Here is a 19,724-nt window from a genome sequence, read left to right as displayed (position 1 = left end):
TCGATTTGATGTCCATTAAAATCCATGTCAATATTTAGGGATTTTGCTGGACCCAGAGAACTTGAACAATTTGCAATTTAAAATGGAAGAAATTACCAAAAATATCCATTTTTACACAATATAGAAGCTTGAATCTGCCAGAGATGGCTGACATCACCTCGCAGCTATCACATCACATGGTGCAGCAACACCAATCAGGAGGAACTATCATAGCCTGCATAAAAGCTGAAGGAGGGAATGCAGAAGTCATTTTGCAATGCATCTGGTTACTGAGAGGACGTCACTGCTTAGCTATTGAGAAAGGAAGGGAAAACCATAAAACACTGAACAATTTCTACAGTGAAAGACAGTTACCATCTACTTCCCCATAGCCATATAAGTTACTGTCATTTTGATATTACTAAGGTTGCGTCTGCGTTAAAGCGCATGTAAGAGGTTGGATACAGTCCTAGGAGACCTCCCAGTGTTACATACGTCTTTTCAGGGTAGTTGAAGTACTTATGAATCACCACAAATTAAATAAAAAAAAAAAAGAAAACCTGGTGAATTTGAATTTCAAAATATTTATTCATCTCTAGCTTTTTTGTTAATGCACAAATTGTGGCCTGACTTGTGACCATTCAGAACAATAAATCTGAATATATCTGACCAGTTTGTTATTCCTGAGCACTTAAACGGGTCCTCTGCAGAATAAATGGTACAATACTCCTATATATAACTTGCAGCCTTCTTAGCACTTTGGTGACTGCGCAGTATAATCCCATTAAATGGCAGTGATTTCTGATAGTGAGCTGGACTCGCTGTTTTGTCCGTTGGAAACGTAGGACACGGCGTCGTGGATTGAGGCAAAAATTGAGGCCTGCGTGATGTTTTCATTGAAGAAATTGCTGTTCTCGAGTTGGCGTAGCACAGAGACTGCGAAAGAAAGAGCAGATCTTATGTCAGCGGCCCTAAATAAGATGTGCAATTTTACCGTCAATCATCACACTTGCCTTATTGTGCTTTTTTTTTTTATGGCTTTGTTTAACTTTTCTATAAAAGGGGAAACTGTCAGCGGGAAGGGTTCCATTCTATGAACCGAATAGCTCCCTCCCGAAGTGCCAATCAGGGGATCAGTAAGGGTTGCGTTTGAGTTTCTACTTGGCAACGGGGAGATTCTGACGGGGTTGTGGATATGTGAGCCCCCTTGTCCCAGGTGAATAACCAAACGGCATTATCAAGGTAAGGCTACTTTCACACTAGCGTCGTGCGACGTGCGTCGTTTTGAAGAAAAAACGCATCCTGCAAAGTTGCCCGCAGGATGCGTTTTTTCTCCGTAGACTTACATTAGCGACGCATTGCCACACGTCGCATCCGTCGTGCAACGGATGCATCGTGTTTTGGCGGCCGCGACGCACACAAAAACGTTACTTGTAACTTTTTTTGTGCGTCGTCTCCGCCATTTTCGACCGCGCATGCGCGGCTGAAACTCCGCCCCTCCTCCCCGGACATTACAATGGGGCAGCGGATGCGTTGTAAAACTGCATCCGCTGCCCCCGTTTTGCACAACTTTCACAACGTGCGACGGTACGTCGCCCCGACGCAGGGCGACTGCCATCGCACGACGCTAGTGTGAAAGTAGCCTAATTTGATGTATTTGATCCTCATCTCCATGATGGGCACCTTATAGTTGGAGGCTGCAGTTACACCCATAACTATAACAGGACATCTGCAAAATGGCAGCATTCAGAGTGACCTTTCCTGTTGACATATCTGTTGTCAATGGTGGATAAAAAGCTTACCTGCTGCAATAGGAGTCCCAAATCATGTAAGACTCAAACTAGTGTGCATGTGTTCCCAATGGGAAGAGAAGGAAAAGCAGCTGCCAGATTCTTATGGCGGTAGTTTATCTTCAGTGAAAAATAATGGATCAGGCATGTTGAAATCTAACATGTCCAATCCTTTTTTTTTTTTCAAATCTCAGAGTCAGGCCAGCCCAATATACACTAAAGGAAAGGACAGTCCCACTTAAACCAGTGGCTTCTGGTAATTTTTTTACAAAGGTGTATGTCCAGCATTAAAGTGAGTCTGTAGCAGGGACTTGTATGAAAACACCCTTCCTGGTGACATGTGCCCACTGCCCTCCTTTTGAGCATACAAGAACTTCTGATGAGATCTGTAGGGTACTCTTTCCTATTCCTCCTCTTATACCACCTTTAGGGTAATAAGATAAGGAGTGGAGTAACACACGACCTGCTAGATCAGACTACACAGGGTTTGTTTGTAGTCTGTAGCCATGGAGACAAATAAACCAGCATAAGAGCAGCCTACAATAATGATAGATGACTTGTCTATATTGTTTATTTAAACAAATGGAAACAATAAAAAGCATTGGATAAGTATAGATATCTCTTATCACCGTTTTATAATCTGCTTCCCGAATCAATATTATGTACTCTTTAGCAAATAAAAAAAATAACCCTCTGCCACACAGGTTTCCACTTTCTTGACAAATCTCATTTAAAAGTCATAAAAAAACATGGCGGCAGATTCAGGAAAATATTGTATCAGAAGAAAAGAACACCTTTTAATTAAACTTGGTCTCTGACAAATTCTGATTTACTAACATTTTTATGAATGCAGTTAAAAATCGCCTTTAATTAAATTAAGTCTTTAAAAAAAAAAAAAAAAATTTGCTTTCATTAATATTTTCTAATTTTATCACAACTTACCAGGACAGTTTACAATATATACTTCAACTTCAATTTCACGAAATTCATTGAAAACCTAAAAAAAGACAAATAAGAGAAAATGAGAAAATGCAATTAGGCCCAATATTAAAAAAAACAAAAAACGTGACGTCTTCAAAGAAACGTTTCACTTACATTTGTCAACATTTTCCTTCCAACTGTGTCAATGAAACTGACAGCTGAAAAGTCCAATATGAGGGAATGAAAATCAAGTTTCTCCAAACCTAAAGAGCGGAGGGTGACCGGACTCTGAGGGATGGACTCACTCAGGGTCTTCAAGCTTCCAATCACCCCGTCTCTAGTTGTCAGAAATTCCAATCCGCTTCCCTGGACGGAAGATAAATCTTTCAATACGAGACAAAGAACGAACATTTGCCCTTTGGACCAGAATAAAAAATTAGTGGCCTCTTCAAAATTCGTACTACCCCTCAGGGCTGTGGATTCAGTAAGCCAAACCTCCAACTCCTCAATTTCCATGACACCGACTCCAACTCCACCAAAATGGGCTCCAACTCCGACTCGACAGCCCTGCTACCCCTGCCACTAATGCTGGTTAATTAAACTATCTGACAGAATATCAGGTCTTATTTTTTCATATCAACCAATCACAGCTCAGCTTATATTTTTCCACAACAGTTTAACCCTTTAAGGATGCAAGTTTCGGTCTTGCACGCTTTTTTTTTTTTTCCCTCCATGGACCATAACCTCTTAACCTGTCCCTGGACATACTCATGTGAGAGCTTATTTTTCAGCTTATTTTTTGTTTTATTTTTATTTTATTTTTTTTGGGGGGGTGGCTTTGCTTTTACACCATTCACTATGAAGTAAAAATGACCTAGTGGCTTGATGAGTGTATTTTGCTTTTATATAATTTTAGTAGCGTAAATAATTTCTGAACTTTGTAAAATACAATAATTTGATTTGTGTTGCATTTTTCCGAGACCCTTAACTTTACTATATTTATGTTGATGGAACTGTGTGAACATTTTTCTTTGGCCTGGTGAGGTGTAGATTGTATTGATACCATTTTGGAGTAGATATGGTGTTGATAGCTCTAGATTGCTATTTTAGATGGGAGTGGGAGGTCGAGAGACCAAACAGCAATTCTGGAGTTTAATTCTGGATTATATATAATATACGGTGTATATATAGATTTTTTTTTTTATGTTATTTACGAGGTTTCCTCTAAGGGTTATATTATGTTATATTTTGATTGTGTTTTATAGACATGTCAATATCAGATGGTGTTTTTTTTATAAGGGAAAGGGGTAGGGGCGATTCAAAAGTCTTTTATTTTTTTTCATTTTTTAAATAAAAAAACATTCTTTTTCATTTTTGTTTAATATTAATTTCCCTAGAGGACTTGAAACTGTGATCTTTTGATTTAGATGTATCATATTCTGCAGTAATTTAGTAATGCAGTATATAATAAAAATCATGGTCTCCTAAGAACCCTTCGCGTCACGGGGGTTGGTGTGGGGGCTGTTGCAGGCAGATGTTGCCTGTATAACGCAGCCGGCACCTGTGTGGAGCAGGTTCAGCTCAAGAGAATACTCCATACACCCAGTCCTTGATGATTATATAAAATATATGGAGTGGGAAGGGATTAAGAAAGTAAAGCTCAGCTTGAAGTAGTTTTTCTGTAAGTTTTTATTAGTGAGGCCCAAATTTGCCTGGGTCGCCCACATCAGCACTCACCTTTTGTGTTTTCGCCAGGATGATTTTGGCCAGGTTGATGACTTTCTGCAGGCCCTTCCTTCTCTTCTGAATGGCTTTCTTCTTCTTCTCTATCAGTTTGTCCACATTCACCCCCATCTACAATAATTTTTTGATAGAGCTTGAGCTTTGTAAAAATGATTTGAGAATCATATAGTGTTCCTCACACTTTATTCTTACCTTCACCTTCAAGGATTTTGCAAACAATTCGGCATTGGCAAAGTAAATGGGTGAACTTGATTGAAAAATCTTCACACCGGGGATCTCTTTGGCCTTGGAAAGATATCAAATAAAAAAGCACCCGACAACTTTACATAATAAATAAATAAATATATAGATAGCCCTTTCATAGATACTATAGAGTCAGAGTGTGTCGCTGTTTTGGCGGGGTGGGCAGAGAGTGCAAATACTATGGGGTCCTAGCAGTCCCATGACACTGTCATAAATCCTACTTTCAGACACCATTATTAAGAACTCATTGAATTCAGGTTCATTTTGGATTCTGTTCTACTTACCAAGGTATTTTCTTCTGCATCTCTGTAGATGTCAGAATCAGCAACTTGTCCAAGAACGGAGTAATGAGTCCTGTGACAGAAAAGCTGAAAAGCTACAGACTTATAGTATTGTGCATATTTAACATTAAAAGCCATAAATGTCACCTGCAGCTGCAACTAGGGGGCGCTCACTGTATTGTGTTACGATGTAACGTAGTACTATGGTATTGCAGTATATAGAACCAATTACTGCAGATTCAAGTTCCATAAGAATAAAGTGAAAATTATGAAAAAAATAAAGTTTTAATAATATTAAGAAACCATATTTACAATAAAGCATGTTCCCACATGCAAAAATGTTTTGTTTTTGTTTTTTTTTTCCCACCGTACATTATCAGCAGGTGTTTTCACACCGAAATATTTATAATAACCTGTTCAGATTGTTGCATTTTTGCTGCGGTTTTTTTTTTTTAATTTTTACAGTTTTCCCTTTTTTAATGTTTTTGGCGCAGTAATTAGAAGCAACGTTCTTTGTCCATTTTTATTGTAGAAACACTAAGATTCTGTACCTAAAAATCCAACAACATTCTTTGCATTAGTTTTTTAGGATTCCCACAGAAACAAGCCCTGGGGGGGATGCATAAAAAATCCTTCCTATTTAAGAGCATCTTTAAACGCACGGTGGACTAGAGTGTTCAATAAATGACGTCCACTTTGCTTGTAATATTAAACGCAGCAGATTTTATGCACAAAAATAAAGCGCAGCTGCAAAAAAAAAAAATAATTTGCAGCTTTTATGTTTCGTGGCATCATAGCTCATGTTTAATTATATAACTCACAACTGAGTACGGAAAGTGATCGTGAACAATCCAAATACGACCGAGACCGCCAGCCCGATGTCCAGGTTTAGGCAGATGGTAGACAGGAAGGTCACAAGCCAGATAAGCTGGAACACAAAAAGTCATTCATTTCCATTACGGTAATATATGGTGGTGATGCACACACCAATGGAATTCCCGGAACCCACAGATCCCAATAACAGAGGTGAAATGCCAGGTTCTTGGCAGCGCTCAGTACAAATATTTAGCAGCAGATGCCTCGCTCTGGCAGCTTTTTAATTACTTTTCCAGTTAGTGTGAAAGCAGTTAACTCTTTCGCAACGAATGTATGACATTGAATAGAACTTCAGAAATGCGGTGAAAACTGACACACCGATCTTGCTTTAACAGAGTATGAGGGAATGTATCAGTGCAGTAGTGCTGTAGATAAGTAAGGAAATGTAAGGAAACAGAAATCAATATTAATGATCGCTATGATGCAAGAGTGATGCAAAAAACTATACCTACGATATCGCATAGAAACTGGAGCTGTGTGATCACTTTACTTACCAGATCGTACCTGTTGGTCCGCCATAGGTGGGGTATATCCATAAACTGCTTGTACATGCCTTTCAGGTTGGCAATGACGATGGTGGACAGTATTGCCTTTGGAATTAAGAAACAATAATGAGGTGGACTGATGCATTATATAAACATGGACACTATATCATATGGAGAAAAGTATCTTAATGGTTGTATTCCAGTTTTTCATTCAGTCCCATTACTCTCAGAGTATAACATCCGGCCCCTCGCCATCCTGTCTGATACCAGCGCGGTCCTGTTAGGCTATATGCCCACCATCAGCAATAGCAGAGTTTGGACGCAGCGTATTTTCGCTGCCCCCAAAACGCGTTCTGATCACGCAGTTGGATCTGCATTTTCTTAGTGAATTATGCGGATTTAACACATCTAATGATTAGCTATTGGAGAAAATAGTCAGCAGAGACTAGCATCTCCACTAACAAAATTAACATGCTGTGGCTTATAAACCCGCACCCCGGGTGAGTATATGCAGCAGTAAATAAAAGCACAGCGGGCAGGGGATTTCGATAAATTCCATCTACTGTGCTTGTAATGTAGAACACAGCGATTTAGAAGCAGGGCAAATGTGCTGCTTCCAAAACACTGCTATTCCTGATCGTGGGTATGTAGCCTAGTAGGAGTCACAGATGTAAAAAGTGTAAGGAACCTCAGAAACTCAACAATAAAGTGAAGAACATGGGGGAAAAAATGCGCCTCACACCTTAATCATTGAATTTAGTTTTCTCCTTCAGTACTAAGTCTTCGATGTATGACAGAGCGTTGAGGAGCAGAGGGCAGAAAAGTCACTACCGCTCTGCTGACTCCACAAACTGTAGAGTCCAGACCTCCTTTAGTATTAACATCAGCACAACCACTGCGCCCCCACCGGGAGCTTCATCGCTGAGCAGTTGCATGCAGTCATACATCACCAAGCACAATGCCGAGCGTCGGATGGAGTGGTGTAAAGCCGCCACCACTGGACTGTGAAGGAGACATCTGTGCAGTGATGGATCACACATCTACATTTGGCATCTGATGGATGAGTTTAGGTTTGGTGAATGCCAGGAGAAGGTTGTCTCCTTGACTGCATTGCCACCCACTGGTGGAGGAGGATAATGCTATGGGCTTGTTAATGCTATGGGCTTGTTAAAAGGGGTCAGCCTTGGGCCCTTCTTTTCAGTGGAGGCAGATCTTAATGCTTCAGCACAAGACATTGTGGACAGTTATAGCTTCCAGCTTTGTGGGAACAGTTTGTGGAAGACCCTTTTCTGTTCTCCATGACTGCATATACCTACCTGCGGCACTAGCAGTGGATACCGCGTTCCTCCAGGCCACACAGCGCCACCACCCACCAACGACCGCTATCCACACACTACCAAAGCTGTCACCTTCCAATAGCTGATATAAATATATTAATCCCATGTGTGAGATTGACCTTTCAAGGGATTTCACTTTATAATACACATATACTGAGAATATTCTACTGATGTCCATTCTTCTAATTTTCTGCCCAGATCTCCAGATCGTTTGTGGACATTTTGGCCCATATTTTTCTTATGAGTGGTGCTTCATTCAAATATTCAATGATTCTTTGAACATGAGCAGTCTTGTGTACTGATGAAGGCTTATTGTCATAGCCGAAACGTCTAATACTTGTGACTGCAAATAAAATCCTTCACATATCTCAAAAGTTGAGTGCCAAAAATTTTTTCAATTACTTATTCTGGTGTGGGAACCTTCTTTTTGTGCACCTACTCAGTAGTGCCACGATATTTGAAAAAATGCGTATACCTACAGACTTGGTTGGGGCAGTTTGGTGGAATAACATGATCGGCCACGCAGAGACCAGACCTCAGCCCCATCCAACACCTATAATGGAGATTGTGACCCCACCTCACCCCAACATCAGTGTCTGACCTTCCAAATGCTCTTTTAGATTATGGAGCATTCTCATAGACAGCTCCAAAATCATGACAAAATCCTCCCTGATATAGATGAGGCATTACCTGACCACAATACTATGTTACACCTCCATATACAAGATGCTAGTCAAGTTGAGAATTCTTACCTGTGGCAGACATGTAAATAGTTCGCCCGCCTTGAGAATGATCACCAAGATAATGATTGACGATACGGATCCTGCAATCTGGAAATAAGGGCAAATAATTTAGAACGTGAAAATGGAAATTTATTGATCATCTGAATACATTAGATAGGGACTGCACCGTGAAGGGTTACCATGACGAGGTGGAGCAGCTTGGTATACAATTTTGCAAATAACGTATCGACTAAATACCCTGTATTTGTTATCCAGCACTTGCTGATTACTGTCATTTTTTACTGCAGAGTATTTTTGCAAATTTGTCATTTTGTGTTTTCTTCTTGTGTTTCAGTCAGTGGGTGGTGTGAACACTGTCCGACCGACCTGTTCACATTTGTGCATGTCACATATGTTTTTAATCCGTTTTTTCCTTGCTTTGCATGGTTTGGGAGACCCCACCCCTCTCTTGTGTGACATGCACATAAATGAGCTGTCTTACACCACGAGCCCATACTAGGAGGCGCCTGTCTGTATCCTGTTCATTTAGACACTGTTCACATGTTCAGGTTTTAAATACATTAGATAAGGACTGCTCCGTGAAGGGTTACCGTGATGAGGTGGAGCAGCTTGGTATACACTTTTTGCAAAAAACGTATCGACTAAATACCCTGAATTTGTTATCCAGCACTTGCTGATTACTGTCATTTTTTACTGCAGAGTATTTTTGCAAATTTGTCATTTTGTGTTTTCTTGTTGTGTATCTGATCAACTACTGCCTGGACCTACTGTGGGATAGAAGAGTATCGTCCTGTAACCAGCCCTGTACTTGTTGAACAAGATATCATGATCTCTGGGATGACCTTCAGTGACCACAAGTAGAAATTCTGAATTTGGTGTCAAATTGAAATACAAAGGGGGGAAAAAAGCTTTACACCACTTCAACGGTGTAGAAAGGTCACAAATTATTACCTAAGTTTTGACTTTTCACACTTCTAGACACTTTTTTTTTTTTTTAAGTGACAAGAAAAGTGGTTAGCTCTTTACAGTAGGACCATCGCCTTTCACGGACTAACAGAGCTATCATTTAACCAAAATTGACACAAACTATATCACAAATCTATATAGCAGGTGTAAATTTCAACTTTTGGTGCAACTATAGCCAAAGATGCTCCCAAATTAATAAGAGGTGTTGCCCTTAAATTAAAATGTGGTTAAAAGTTTAGTTCCTTTTAAGCAAATAGTATACATATCATTCCATTCTATAAATTGTCATGAGTCCCAATTTGTTCTATAACGCCTGTGAGTGCGGCATCCCTGTGAGAACAACCTTACATAGTGTCTCTAGGGGCCCCGTTGTGGCTGCATCTGCTGCCCCTATGGCACTTTTGGATAGATCCTGTATTTTTTATCAATACCTGTGTGTTTCCTCCAGTACTCTCCTGCACAAGGCTTCTGGACATAGATGATGTTACAGCGAAACAATGGAAGAAACTGCCAGTGATATTACTTAGTCCGAGGGCAATCAGTTCCTTAGAGGTGAAATAACATATACAACTTGTGTTACAATCAGATCATGGATGCTGCTATTTTATAAATTGTATGGTTTTGTACGACACTCCTGTCTACATGTAGGAAGTCAGCTAGTTAGCTACCCCTCATTCATAGCTCATTCACAAGTGTGGTGATGTCTGTAGAGAATACAATCTGAACAATTTATCTTATCCATAGTATAAGACTAAACCTGCAAATATATATATATAAAAATACTTGCCTGGTTACTGTCTACCTTATAACCATGCTTCATTGCAAACATTTTAGCCAGAGATATAGACATAGCATATGCGACCACAGCAATGGCGAAAGCATTCCCAGCAATACTTGCAAAAAATTCAGCATCGGGGACTGTTGGTGCGACTAGCCTGTAATAGATAAACATGTAATAGCATCTACTAGACAAATAATAAAAACTACTATAATACTGATTATTCCTTGTATATCTACCTCCTATTATGTGCTTATAAATGTCTGATATTGTTTTAAGATGTGTTAATAAAGATTTTTCATTTTTCTTATATTTCTATTGTGGTTTATGGTTACTCTAATTTTTCTTTATATGTATATAATACTGCCCCTATGCACAAGAATATAACTACTATAATACTGCCTCATGTACAAGAATATAACTACTATAATACTGCCCCTATGTACAAGAATATAACTACTATAATACTGCTCCTATGTACAAGAATATAACTACTATAATACTGCCCCTATGCACAAGAATATAACTACTATAATACTGGCCCTATGCACAAGAATATAACTACTATAATACTGCTCCCTATGTACAAGAATATAACTACTATAATACTGCCCCTATGCACAAGAATATAACTACTATAATACTGCCCCTATGCACAAGAATATAACTACTATAATACTGGCCCTATGCACAAGAATATACTGTAACTACTATAATACTGCTCCCTATGTACAAGAATATAACTACTATAATACCGGCCCTATGCACAAGAATATAACTACTATAATACTGCCCCCTATGCACAAGAATATAACTACTATAATACTGCTCCTATGCACAAGAATATAACTACTATAATACTGCCTCATGTACAAGAATATAACTACTATAATACTGCTCCCTATGTACAAGAATATAACTACTATAATACTGCCCCCTATGTACAAGAATATAACTACTATAATACTGCCTCCTAGCTGTGAGGTTGTGTTTTGTGGATCTCCTCATGTCTGGAGCAAGCCCAGGGAGGGGCCACCCTGGGCGGGGAAGCTCCCCAGGCAAGGCCCAGGCTTCCCGGCCTACACTAGGATAAGCCTCCCAGGCTTCTACCAATGGGAATGTTAATCCCAAAGCCACTGTGAGACCAGTGAATGCAGCGAGCCAAAGCTGCAGCAGTTCTATGAAGGAGGAAAAAGCTGTGACTAAAGTTTTGGGAGGAAAACCTTTTCCAGTTCCAGCAAAGAAGCAAGAAGGAAAAGTGTCAGTGAGTGATGGAATCCAGCAGAACATGAAGTCATGTAGCTCCCCAGTCAGTAAGCAGCTCCTGCCAGGTGCACAGGTGAGATCGGCCCCAGCTGTGCAGATCATCTCTCCTGCTCCCAGGCAGAGACGTACGTCTTTGGAAAGGCAGACAATGCAGGAGAACCTACAGCAGCATGGCAGTATGGCGCGGTCAGGACGCACACGGCCGCAGTCAGGTGGCAGCGATAAACCTGCTGCGGAGCCTGCATCCAGCCAAGGAGCCACAAAACCATCCGTGATGGAATCGCACAAGACTGTCTTCAAAACCCCTGTACCCGTGGTTAAGACTAAACCTGTGGGGCCGGCGCGTGCACCCGAGCTGCAGCTAGCGGATGAGATACCGGGACTTGTCCGAAAACTGGGTGAGTTACAGCAGCAAAAAAAGCGCTGCAAATGGAAGTAGACTTTATCTATAGTCTAAAAACCACTAATCCTGCCAGTAATGATGCCTATGACCTGAGACTGAACACACTGGGTGTACAGCTGGCGAGTGTTGTGCAGGACACTGAATCTGTGCTGGAGAGCATGGGGCCCCTGGCAGAGACCTACAGGAACCGCGAGTGGTTCGCCTCCTATAAGCAGGACTGTGCTGTAGAGGCCAGGACCCCTGATGTTCACGACGGGACCCCCCAGCAGCGGACACGGCCAGTGTTACAGGCTGCCCGCTTCTGCTTCCAGGAGGGAAAACAACTGCAGCAGCAGGCAGCTCAGTGTGAACAGGAGCATACACTTCAGACTGCAGCAGAGGCACAACAGGTCCCAGAATGCCCCACACAGGAGCAGGACAGTGTATGTGAGACTGTGCTGCTGAGGCAGCCGAGTGTGAACAGGAGCACACACTGCAGACTCCAGCAGAGGCACCACAGGTCCCAGAGTGCCCCACACAGGAGCAGGACAGTGTATGTGAGACTGTTTGTGCTGATGACGCTGAGGCACAGACTGTGGCTGGTGATGCTCTGCCAATGGGGTTGGGGGTTGGAGGGGTTACACATTCTGTAATGGACGTCGCACTGACCTCATAATAATGTGCATGATATGTGTGACTATCCCCCTTTGCCATCTAGTCCACAAGGTGTGACAGCCCCCCTGCTGCAGGCCCTCTCCCTGTCAGTCAGCCCAGTGTGACCCGGCAGGTGCCCCCCAAGGAAAGCTTGGAGCCGCGGCGCCCCATCCTTCACTTCCAGCGCCAGGTACACCGGCCAGACATTCAAAAGCATTAATGTGGTGCGGTTTAAATACATAGGTGCCAAAGAGCATCTGCCACAACGCAGCTTTATGGTGAAAGAGCTGCTATGCGGCCAGATGGGGTTTGTGGTAAGCGAGATACTGGCAGTGTCTAATCTACAGGACAGGCAGGGCTACGAGGTCAGCTTCAAGCTCATGTCTGACCTGGATAGACTATGGGCCAATTACCCAAAGTTCAGAGATGCTGAGGGCTGGAATAAGTTTGTGTTGGTTCCTATCTCCAGGCCGGACACAGTCACAGTAAACATCACGTTCTGGAATGAGGCCGTTCCTCCACAGGACATCGAGGTGTGGCTCCGGAGACACTGTGACCTCGTCTCTGGACTCACCAAGGTCAGAGATGAGGATGGTATCTGGACAATGGGGTGGCGTGTCTTGGTGAAACTGCGGCAATGTGATAACATCACTGCCCACTTACCCAACTCCTTCATTGGGAGGGAGAAGGGAAGATGTTATTATCCCGGGCAACCCAGAAAGTGCTTCAAATGTGGTGGGAAAGGTCATCTGGCTAACGACTGTGCTGTGGTGAGGTGCAGTCTGTGTGGAGCAATCGGCCATGTCGCTGCAGACTGCCGGGACGTCAGGTGCAACCTCTGTTGTATGATGGGCCACCCTCACAGGGACTGTCCAGATGCCTGGCACAACATCTGCAGAGTCTTCCCTGATGAGTTTGTGATGGCAGGGGCAGAGTCTCTGGAGGATGAGGATGTGGTGGCAGGGACACATGGGGAGGAGGAGTTAATGTCAGCAGAGATACTGACCAGCTCAGATGCCCACCAGGAGTCCACTTAGGCAGCACCAGAGGAGCAGGGTGCAGAGGGGAACATGGAGGTCTTCCATCAGGTCCAGCAGCCTCAGATACCCCCCCCCTTCAGCATCACTGTCTGTATCTGATGACTGGAGCATTAATAATAATAAAAGGAAGAAAAAGAACACATCCTCCCGTAAACCTGAGGAAGAATATGACACTGGTCAGAGTGCTAGTAAGAAGGTTCAGAATTCTGCAGGAGTGATGGTCGTGTCCAACAAGTATGGAGTTTTATCTGAGTTCAATGATGATGATTATGAGGAAGAGTTGAGGAAAGTTGATGCTGAGTGTGACAGGGACATAGAGGACCATCCCCCGCCAAAGCGGAAGCCCTTATCTGTAGACCTTCAGGTAGAGTCTGACATGGACACCAGTGGTGGACAGAACATCTCTGACTCATGATGATGGCTGTTACTCTGCTCCTTCTATATTGTGTTGTGATGGCGGGGTTCTCATTGACAGTGACCTCGAGCAATGTGAATATCATTAAGCTGAGGAGGACGAGACACGTGGTGTATGAACATCTCACATATCTGGACACAGATGTCATCTTCCTGCAGGAGACACGACTGACATCTCTGGGGCTTATGAGAGAGGCTGAGAGGGAATGGCGGTCTGGTCCTTCTTTCTGGTCACTGGCTGTGGAGCCTTACGCCGGGGTCGCTGTCCTGTTTAACACCAATGATGTGACTGTGCATAGGATGACGGAGGTGGTCATGGGAAGATGTCTGGTCCTGGAAGTCACTATCCATGGTAGGCGACTCCGGCTTATTAACATCTATGGGCCACAGACGGTGACTGACAGGATCCAGCTGTTTAATGACGTCAAGCCTTACCTCTTCACTTCTCTTCCAGTGGTGATGGTGGGGGACTTTAATGCCATACTGACATCAGGTGACAGCTCCTCAGGCAGGACAGTGACCAGGGACAGTAAGGTCCTACATAACGTCATAATGCAGGCAGGACTGACTGACGTTTTCACACAGGGTGGTTGACAGCCAAAATTCACATATTCATGTTCCAACAGGAGCAGTAGGGTAGATTTTGCTTTTGTGAGTCCTACTGAGGCTGTCAGCTCCCTGAGTGAGAAGGTCGTCCCTTACTCTGATCACCTCGCCTTGTGCTTCTCTCTGGGGACCTCTAACCATCCGGACATTGGTAGAGGGTTGTGGAAGCTCAATTCCAGTCTCCTGGATGATGCCTATGTTCAGAGTCGTGTTCACTCCCTTATTCAGCTTCATCTAGACAGGGTTGACTTCTATGACAACATGACCGACTGGTGGGAGGACGTCAAGGAGGATATCAGATCCCTCTTAAAGAGACTGTCAGTTAATAAAGGGAGGAATAAGTACAGCCAGTACCTAAAGCTGCGCAAAGAATTGGAGTCATTGTATTCGGCGGGCGGGGATGACAAAGTGAAGATCGACTGGCTGAAATCTGAGATAAGGCAGTATCAGTATAACAGGTATACCTCCCTGGTTCTTGAACTGGATTATGGGTCCTTAGGGGCCCCTGATCCCTTTGAGAATTATAGGGAGAGGGTGGCCAAAAAAATGGTCATGGGTCTCATTGACTCCCAGGGTGTATTACAGGATTCACGGGAGGGTATCCTGGAGGTGGTGAGATCTTACTATGCTGACTTGTTTCAGAGGAAAGTTTTGGATAAAGATAAAATGGCTCAATTCTTGGAGGCAACTGCAGCGCCTGATACTAATGATCTGGCCTTTTCTCCTTTGACAGCAGAATTAACGGTGGAGAAAGTTAAGGATGCTATTGATAAATTATATCTGAAGAAGGCACCGGGTCCAGATGGTATAACAGCAGAATTTTATAAGAAATTCAGAGCCCTCCTGGCTCCAGTCCTAGTGGATGTGTATAGAAATTGTCTAGAAAATCACCTGATGCCTCCATCCATGAGAGTGTCCTCGCTAATTCTGCTGTCTAAAGGTAAAGAGCCCAGCGACATCAAGAACTGGAGGCCGATTGTCCTCTTGAATGTGGACAGGAAGATTCTAGCAAAGATCCTATTTTCTAGATTAGTCTGTTTGTCCCCGGCACTGTTGGCAGGCTCTCAGATTGGCACAGTAAAAGGGCGGAACATCTCTGGAGCAGTCATCTCATTACAGGAAATGTTTGAGAGATGTAAAGCTCTTCGGTGTGGGAGATATGTTGTTAGTCTGGACCAGGCTAAAGCCTTTGACAGGGTTGATCATGACTATCTGTGGGCCACTTTGTCAAAGTACTGTATTCCGGGACAATTTGTGGATTGGTTAAAGACATTGTACAGAGAGGCGATGAGCTTTCCTCTGATTAATGGTTGGCAGGGTGACACTTTTGGAGTTGGGGCGGGGGTGAGGCAGGGCTGCCCACTGAGTCCGCTCCTGTATGTTTTTGCCCTAGACCCGTTTCTGAGGTCACTGCAGGACTGTGATTTTCAGGGGGTGCCGGTCCCCCACTGCCCGCCTCCGAATGTTGTTGCCTATGCGGATGATGTGACTTTGGTGATCTCCAATCCTCGAGAGGTGCAGATGTTATCTGCGTCCATCAGAAGCTACTCAGAGGCCTCCGGGTCTCTGGTCAACCTTGAAAAGAGTCCAGCTCTGTGGACATTAGATACTGAGCCCAGTTTTGATCTGCCGCAGTTTGCCAAAGCCTCCACCCATATTAAGATCCTAGAGGTTAAATTTGGAAGGGATGATAATGCCAAGCTAAATTGGGAGGAGAAATTGGAAACCAGAAATGCAAAGGTTCAGCAATGGAAGAACTGGAGGCTGACCTACAGAGAAAGGGTCAGAATGTTGAAGACTTACCTGGTCCCCGTTTTCTTGTATGTCTCTGTCATTTTCCCTTTGCCAGAATCTTTCTCAGCGAGGCTCTTCAGCCTGTTCTTCCAGCTCTTGTGGGGGGGAATAGGTTGAACCTAATAAAGAGGGGAATAACGTACTAACGGCGGAGAGGGTGGGTTGGATATGTTGAATCCAAGAGTTTTCTTTGACTCCTTGTTTCTAAAGGTGAATTTTGGGAACATGGACTCAAACAGTAGCACCCTGTGGGTAAATAGTATCAGGTACTGGATATTGCCTTTTCCAGAATCTTGGGTGCGAGGCAGCAGTCTCAAGAGGAGGAGATGGACAGGTGACCACCTCCCCCAGTATCTGGACTACGGTCTGAAGTGTGTTAGGAGGTGGGGACTGGAGAAGTTTTACATTGAGAGCAGTACGAAAGAGACCTGTATTCTCGTGTATGTAGGACTTTCTTCTACTCTCCACTGGCCCTGAGAGATTGTGTCACCACCACCCTGCAGGAAAGCCTTAGGTTCCTAAACGGGAAACGGCTTCCTCCTAAACTGATTGATGTCACTTGGCTTTCACTGCATAGTCGGCTCTTTGTCAGGGGGAACCTGAAACATCTGTGTGTCTCTGATCAGAATTGTCCCCTTGGTTGTCAGCAGGAGGAGACAATGGAGCACTTTATATGTGATTGCTGGGGAGGGAGGAAGATCTGGGAGGAGGTGTCAGATAATCTAAAAATCCCCAGACTGCGGACCCTAAAGTACCCTGACATAATCTATGGTGTCCCCTCCACTGTTAGTGACATCAACAGAGAGACGATTTACATTATAATCAGTGTCATCAAATACTATCACTGGCACATGAGAACCCGGGTGTCACTGCACAATGAGCCGTTCGATCACACCGCTGCCGCCAATCAGGTTATGTCAGAACTCCGGTGGATAAAATCACTAGAAGTTGGAAGAAAAATATTCAGAATTGAGAGGCCTCAGTGGTTGATACCTTTTAATGGCTAACTGAAAAGATGATAACACATTGCAAGCTTTCGAGACTACTCAGGTCTCTTCATCAGGCATAGACTAATACAATTCAGTTAGCCATTAAAAGGTATCAACCACTGAGGACTCTCAATTCTGAATATTTTTCTATCTACTGGCTAACACGGTACAAAGATATACATCTTTCCTGTATCAAAATAGAAGTTGGAAGGAGTCCGAGAAACATTACGTTGTGGAGGAACGTAAAATTCAGTTAGGAAATGTGAAATTTTTTTTTTTCTTATTTTCTTCTTCCCTCCCCAGGTGTGGACACTTTCATTTATTTATGAATATGATCTGATTATTTAGTGCTGTGTATATATAACCTAAGTGATTTGTGTTTTGTAATGCTGGATGATTTTTGCTTTATTATAACTGTATTCATGTTTGGTTTTATAATAAAAATTGCCCCTATGTACAAGAATATAACTACTATAATACTGCTCCTATGTACAAGAATATAACTACTATAATACTGCTCCTATGTACAAGAATATAACTACTATAATACTGCCCCTATGTACAAGAATATAACTACTATAATACTGCCCCCTATGTACAAGAATATAACTACTATAATACTGCCCCCTATATACAAGAATATAACTACTATAATACTGCCCCCTATATACAAGAATATAACTACTATAATACTGCCCCTATGTACAAGAATATAACTACTATAATACAGCCCCTATGTACAAGAATATAACTACTATAATACTGCCCCCTATATACAAGAATATAACTACTATAATACTGCCCCTATGTACAAGAATATAACTACTATAATACTGCCCCTATATACATGAATATAACTACTATAATACTGCCCCTATGTACAAGAATATAACTACTATAATACTGCCCCTATGTACAAGAATATAACTACTATAATACTGCCCCTATATACAAGAATATAACTACTATAATACTGCCCCTATATACAAGAATATAACTACTATAATACTGCTCCTATATACATGAATATAACTACTATAATACTGCCCCTATGTACAAGAATATAACTACTATAATACTGCCCCTATATACAAGAATATAACTACTATAATACTGCTTCTATATACAAGAATATAACTACTATAATACTACTCTAATAAATACATGCTGAAATAAGCATGTAGAAGGATATCTCTAGAATTCATTTTAATATAAAGATACAAACCCAGTAGGAATATCCCCTACAATGCCAACACCATAATTTTCAGTAAGATTCATTCCATATGACACTGCAGTGGAAATGATGAGCTGGTGAACAAAAAGAAGATGTAATCAGACATTTGACATATTGATCATGTAATATTATATAATAAATTTAATAATATGTAACACTAATATAAACAGAGAACTCTAAATATAATCTGAGCAAGATTTAGCCAATAGAACTGCCGTATGTTTCTCAATGTCATGCACATGTAAAATGTGACTATCGTTCATGTAACAGTCCTAGAATTATGGTAATCACTTTAATAAAATTTTGTATTGGTAAATACATGAACAAACTCCCCATATCTATGAAACTTGAGGCATAGAAGCAGAGGTCATGAAAGCACTTCTGGCTTTATTGTCTCTAACTTGCAGTGTGGAGCAAGAATCTGATGTTAACAACAGTCAGTCATGGCCGAAAGTGTTGGCACCCTTGAAATTGTTCCAGAAAATGAAGAATTTCTCAGAGAAACTTATTACAATAACACATGCTTTTGTATACACATGTTTATTTCCTTTGTGTGTATTGGAACAACACACAAAAACAGAGACAAAAAGGCAAATTAGACATAATTTCACACAAAATCCCCAAAATGTGCTGGACAAAGTTGTTGCTACCTTTCCAAAATTGTGGGTAAACAATTTTGTTTCAAGAAATGATGCTTGTTCAAACTCACCTGTGGCAAGTAACAAGTGCGGGGAATCTGAAAATCTCTCCTGAAACCAGATAAAAAGGTGAGACGTTGACTCAGTTTTTATATGAGAACCAAAATTTTTGAAAAATATCAACAACCTCAAGGTTATAAGTTCATCTCCAGAGATCTTGATTTTTTTTTTGTCCACGATGTGCAGCATAATGGCACTGTAACATTTCTGTTGGATGTAGACAGCAGAGAAAAATTGATCATAGGTTGCAATGCAGGGGATAGTCTGGATGGTGGATAAGCAGCCCCAATCAAGTTCCAAAGAAATTCAAACTGATCTGCAGGCTCAGGGTAAATCAGTGTCAGCGCAAACTATCCGTCGACGTTTGAATGAAAATGTTAACCCCACTGCTGACACAGAGATGTAAAAAAGGTAGAATGCCAAAATCTATGTGAGTAAGCCAATAAGTCAAAATCCTGGGAAAGCATCTTCTGGACAGATGAGACCAAGATAGTGATTTTTTTTG

General features: G+C 42.1%; 1 protein-coding gene across 1 annotated transcript in view; it reads right to left on the bottom strand.

Moving 5' to 3' along the window:
* Nucleotides 1-291: 291 nt before the first annotated feature.
* Nucleotides 292-19,724, bottom strand: part of LOC141088860 (solute carrier family 26 member 6-like) — a 31,310-nt gene continuing 11,877 nt past the window's right edge. The window contains exons 7-18 of the mRNA XM_073575084.1: nucleotides 18,513-18,595; nucleotides 10,152-10,299; nucleotides 9,796-9,909; nucleotides 8,408-8,485; nucleotides 6,328-6,423; nucleotides 5,779-5,885; nucleotides 4,961-5,030; nucleotides 4,626-4,718; nucleotides 4,428-4,544; nucleotides 2,865-3,056; nucleotides 2,712-2,766; nucleotides 292-915 (exon numbers count right to left, since the gene is read on the bottom strand). Coding sequence (XP_073431185.1) covers nucleotides 764-915; nucleotides 2,712-2,766; nucleotides 2,865-3,056; nucleotides 4,428-4,544; nucleotides 4,626-4,718; nucleotides 4,961-5,030; nucleotides 5,779-5,885; nucleotides 6,328-6,423; nucleotides 8,408-8,485; nucleotides 9,796-9,909; nucleotides 10,152-10,299; nucleotides 18,513-18,595 — 1,305 coding nt within the window. The 3' untranslated portion in view covers nucleotides 292-763. The remainder of the gene's footprint in view (nucleotides 916-2,711; nucleotides 2,767-2,864; nucleotides 3,057-4,427; nucleotides 4,545-4,625; nucleotides 4,719-4,960; nucleotides 5,031-5,778; nucleotides 5,886-6,327; nucleotides 6,424-8,407; nucleotides 8,486-9,795; nucleotides 9,910-10,151; nucleotides 10,300-18,512; nucleotides 18,596-19,724) is intronic.

This window comes from Dendrobates tinctorius, unplaced genomic scaffold (assembly GCF_039654945.1).
Source record: "Dendrobates tinctorius isolate UK_male_01 unplaced genomic scaffold, ASM3965494v1 ptg000041l, whole genome shotgun sequence".
Lineage (NCBI taxonomy): Eukaryota > Metazoa > Chordata > Amphibia > Anura > Dendrobatidae > Dendrobates > Dendrobates tinctorius.
Note: the sequence above shows the minus strand (reverse complement) of the source record. Positions and strands in the feature narration are given on the sequence as shown.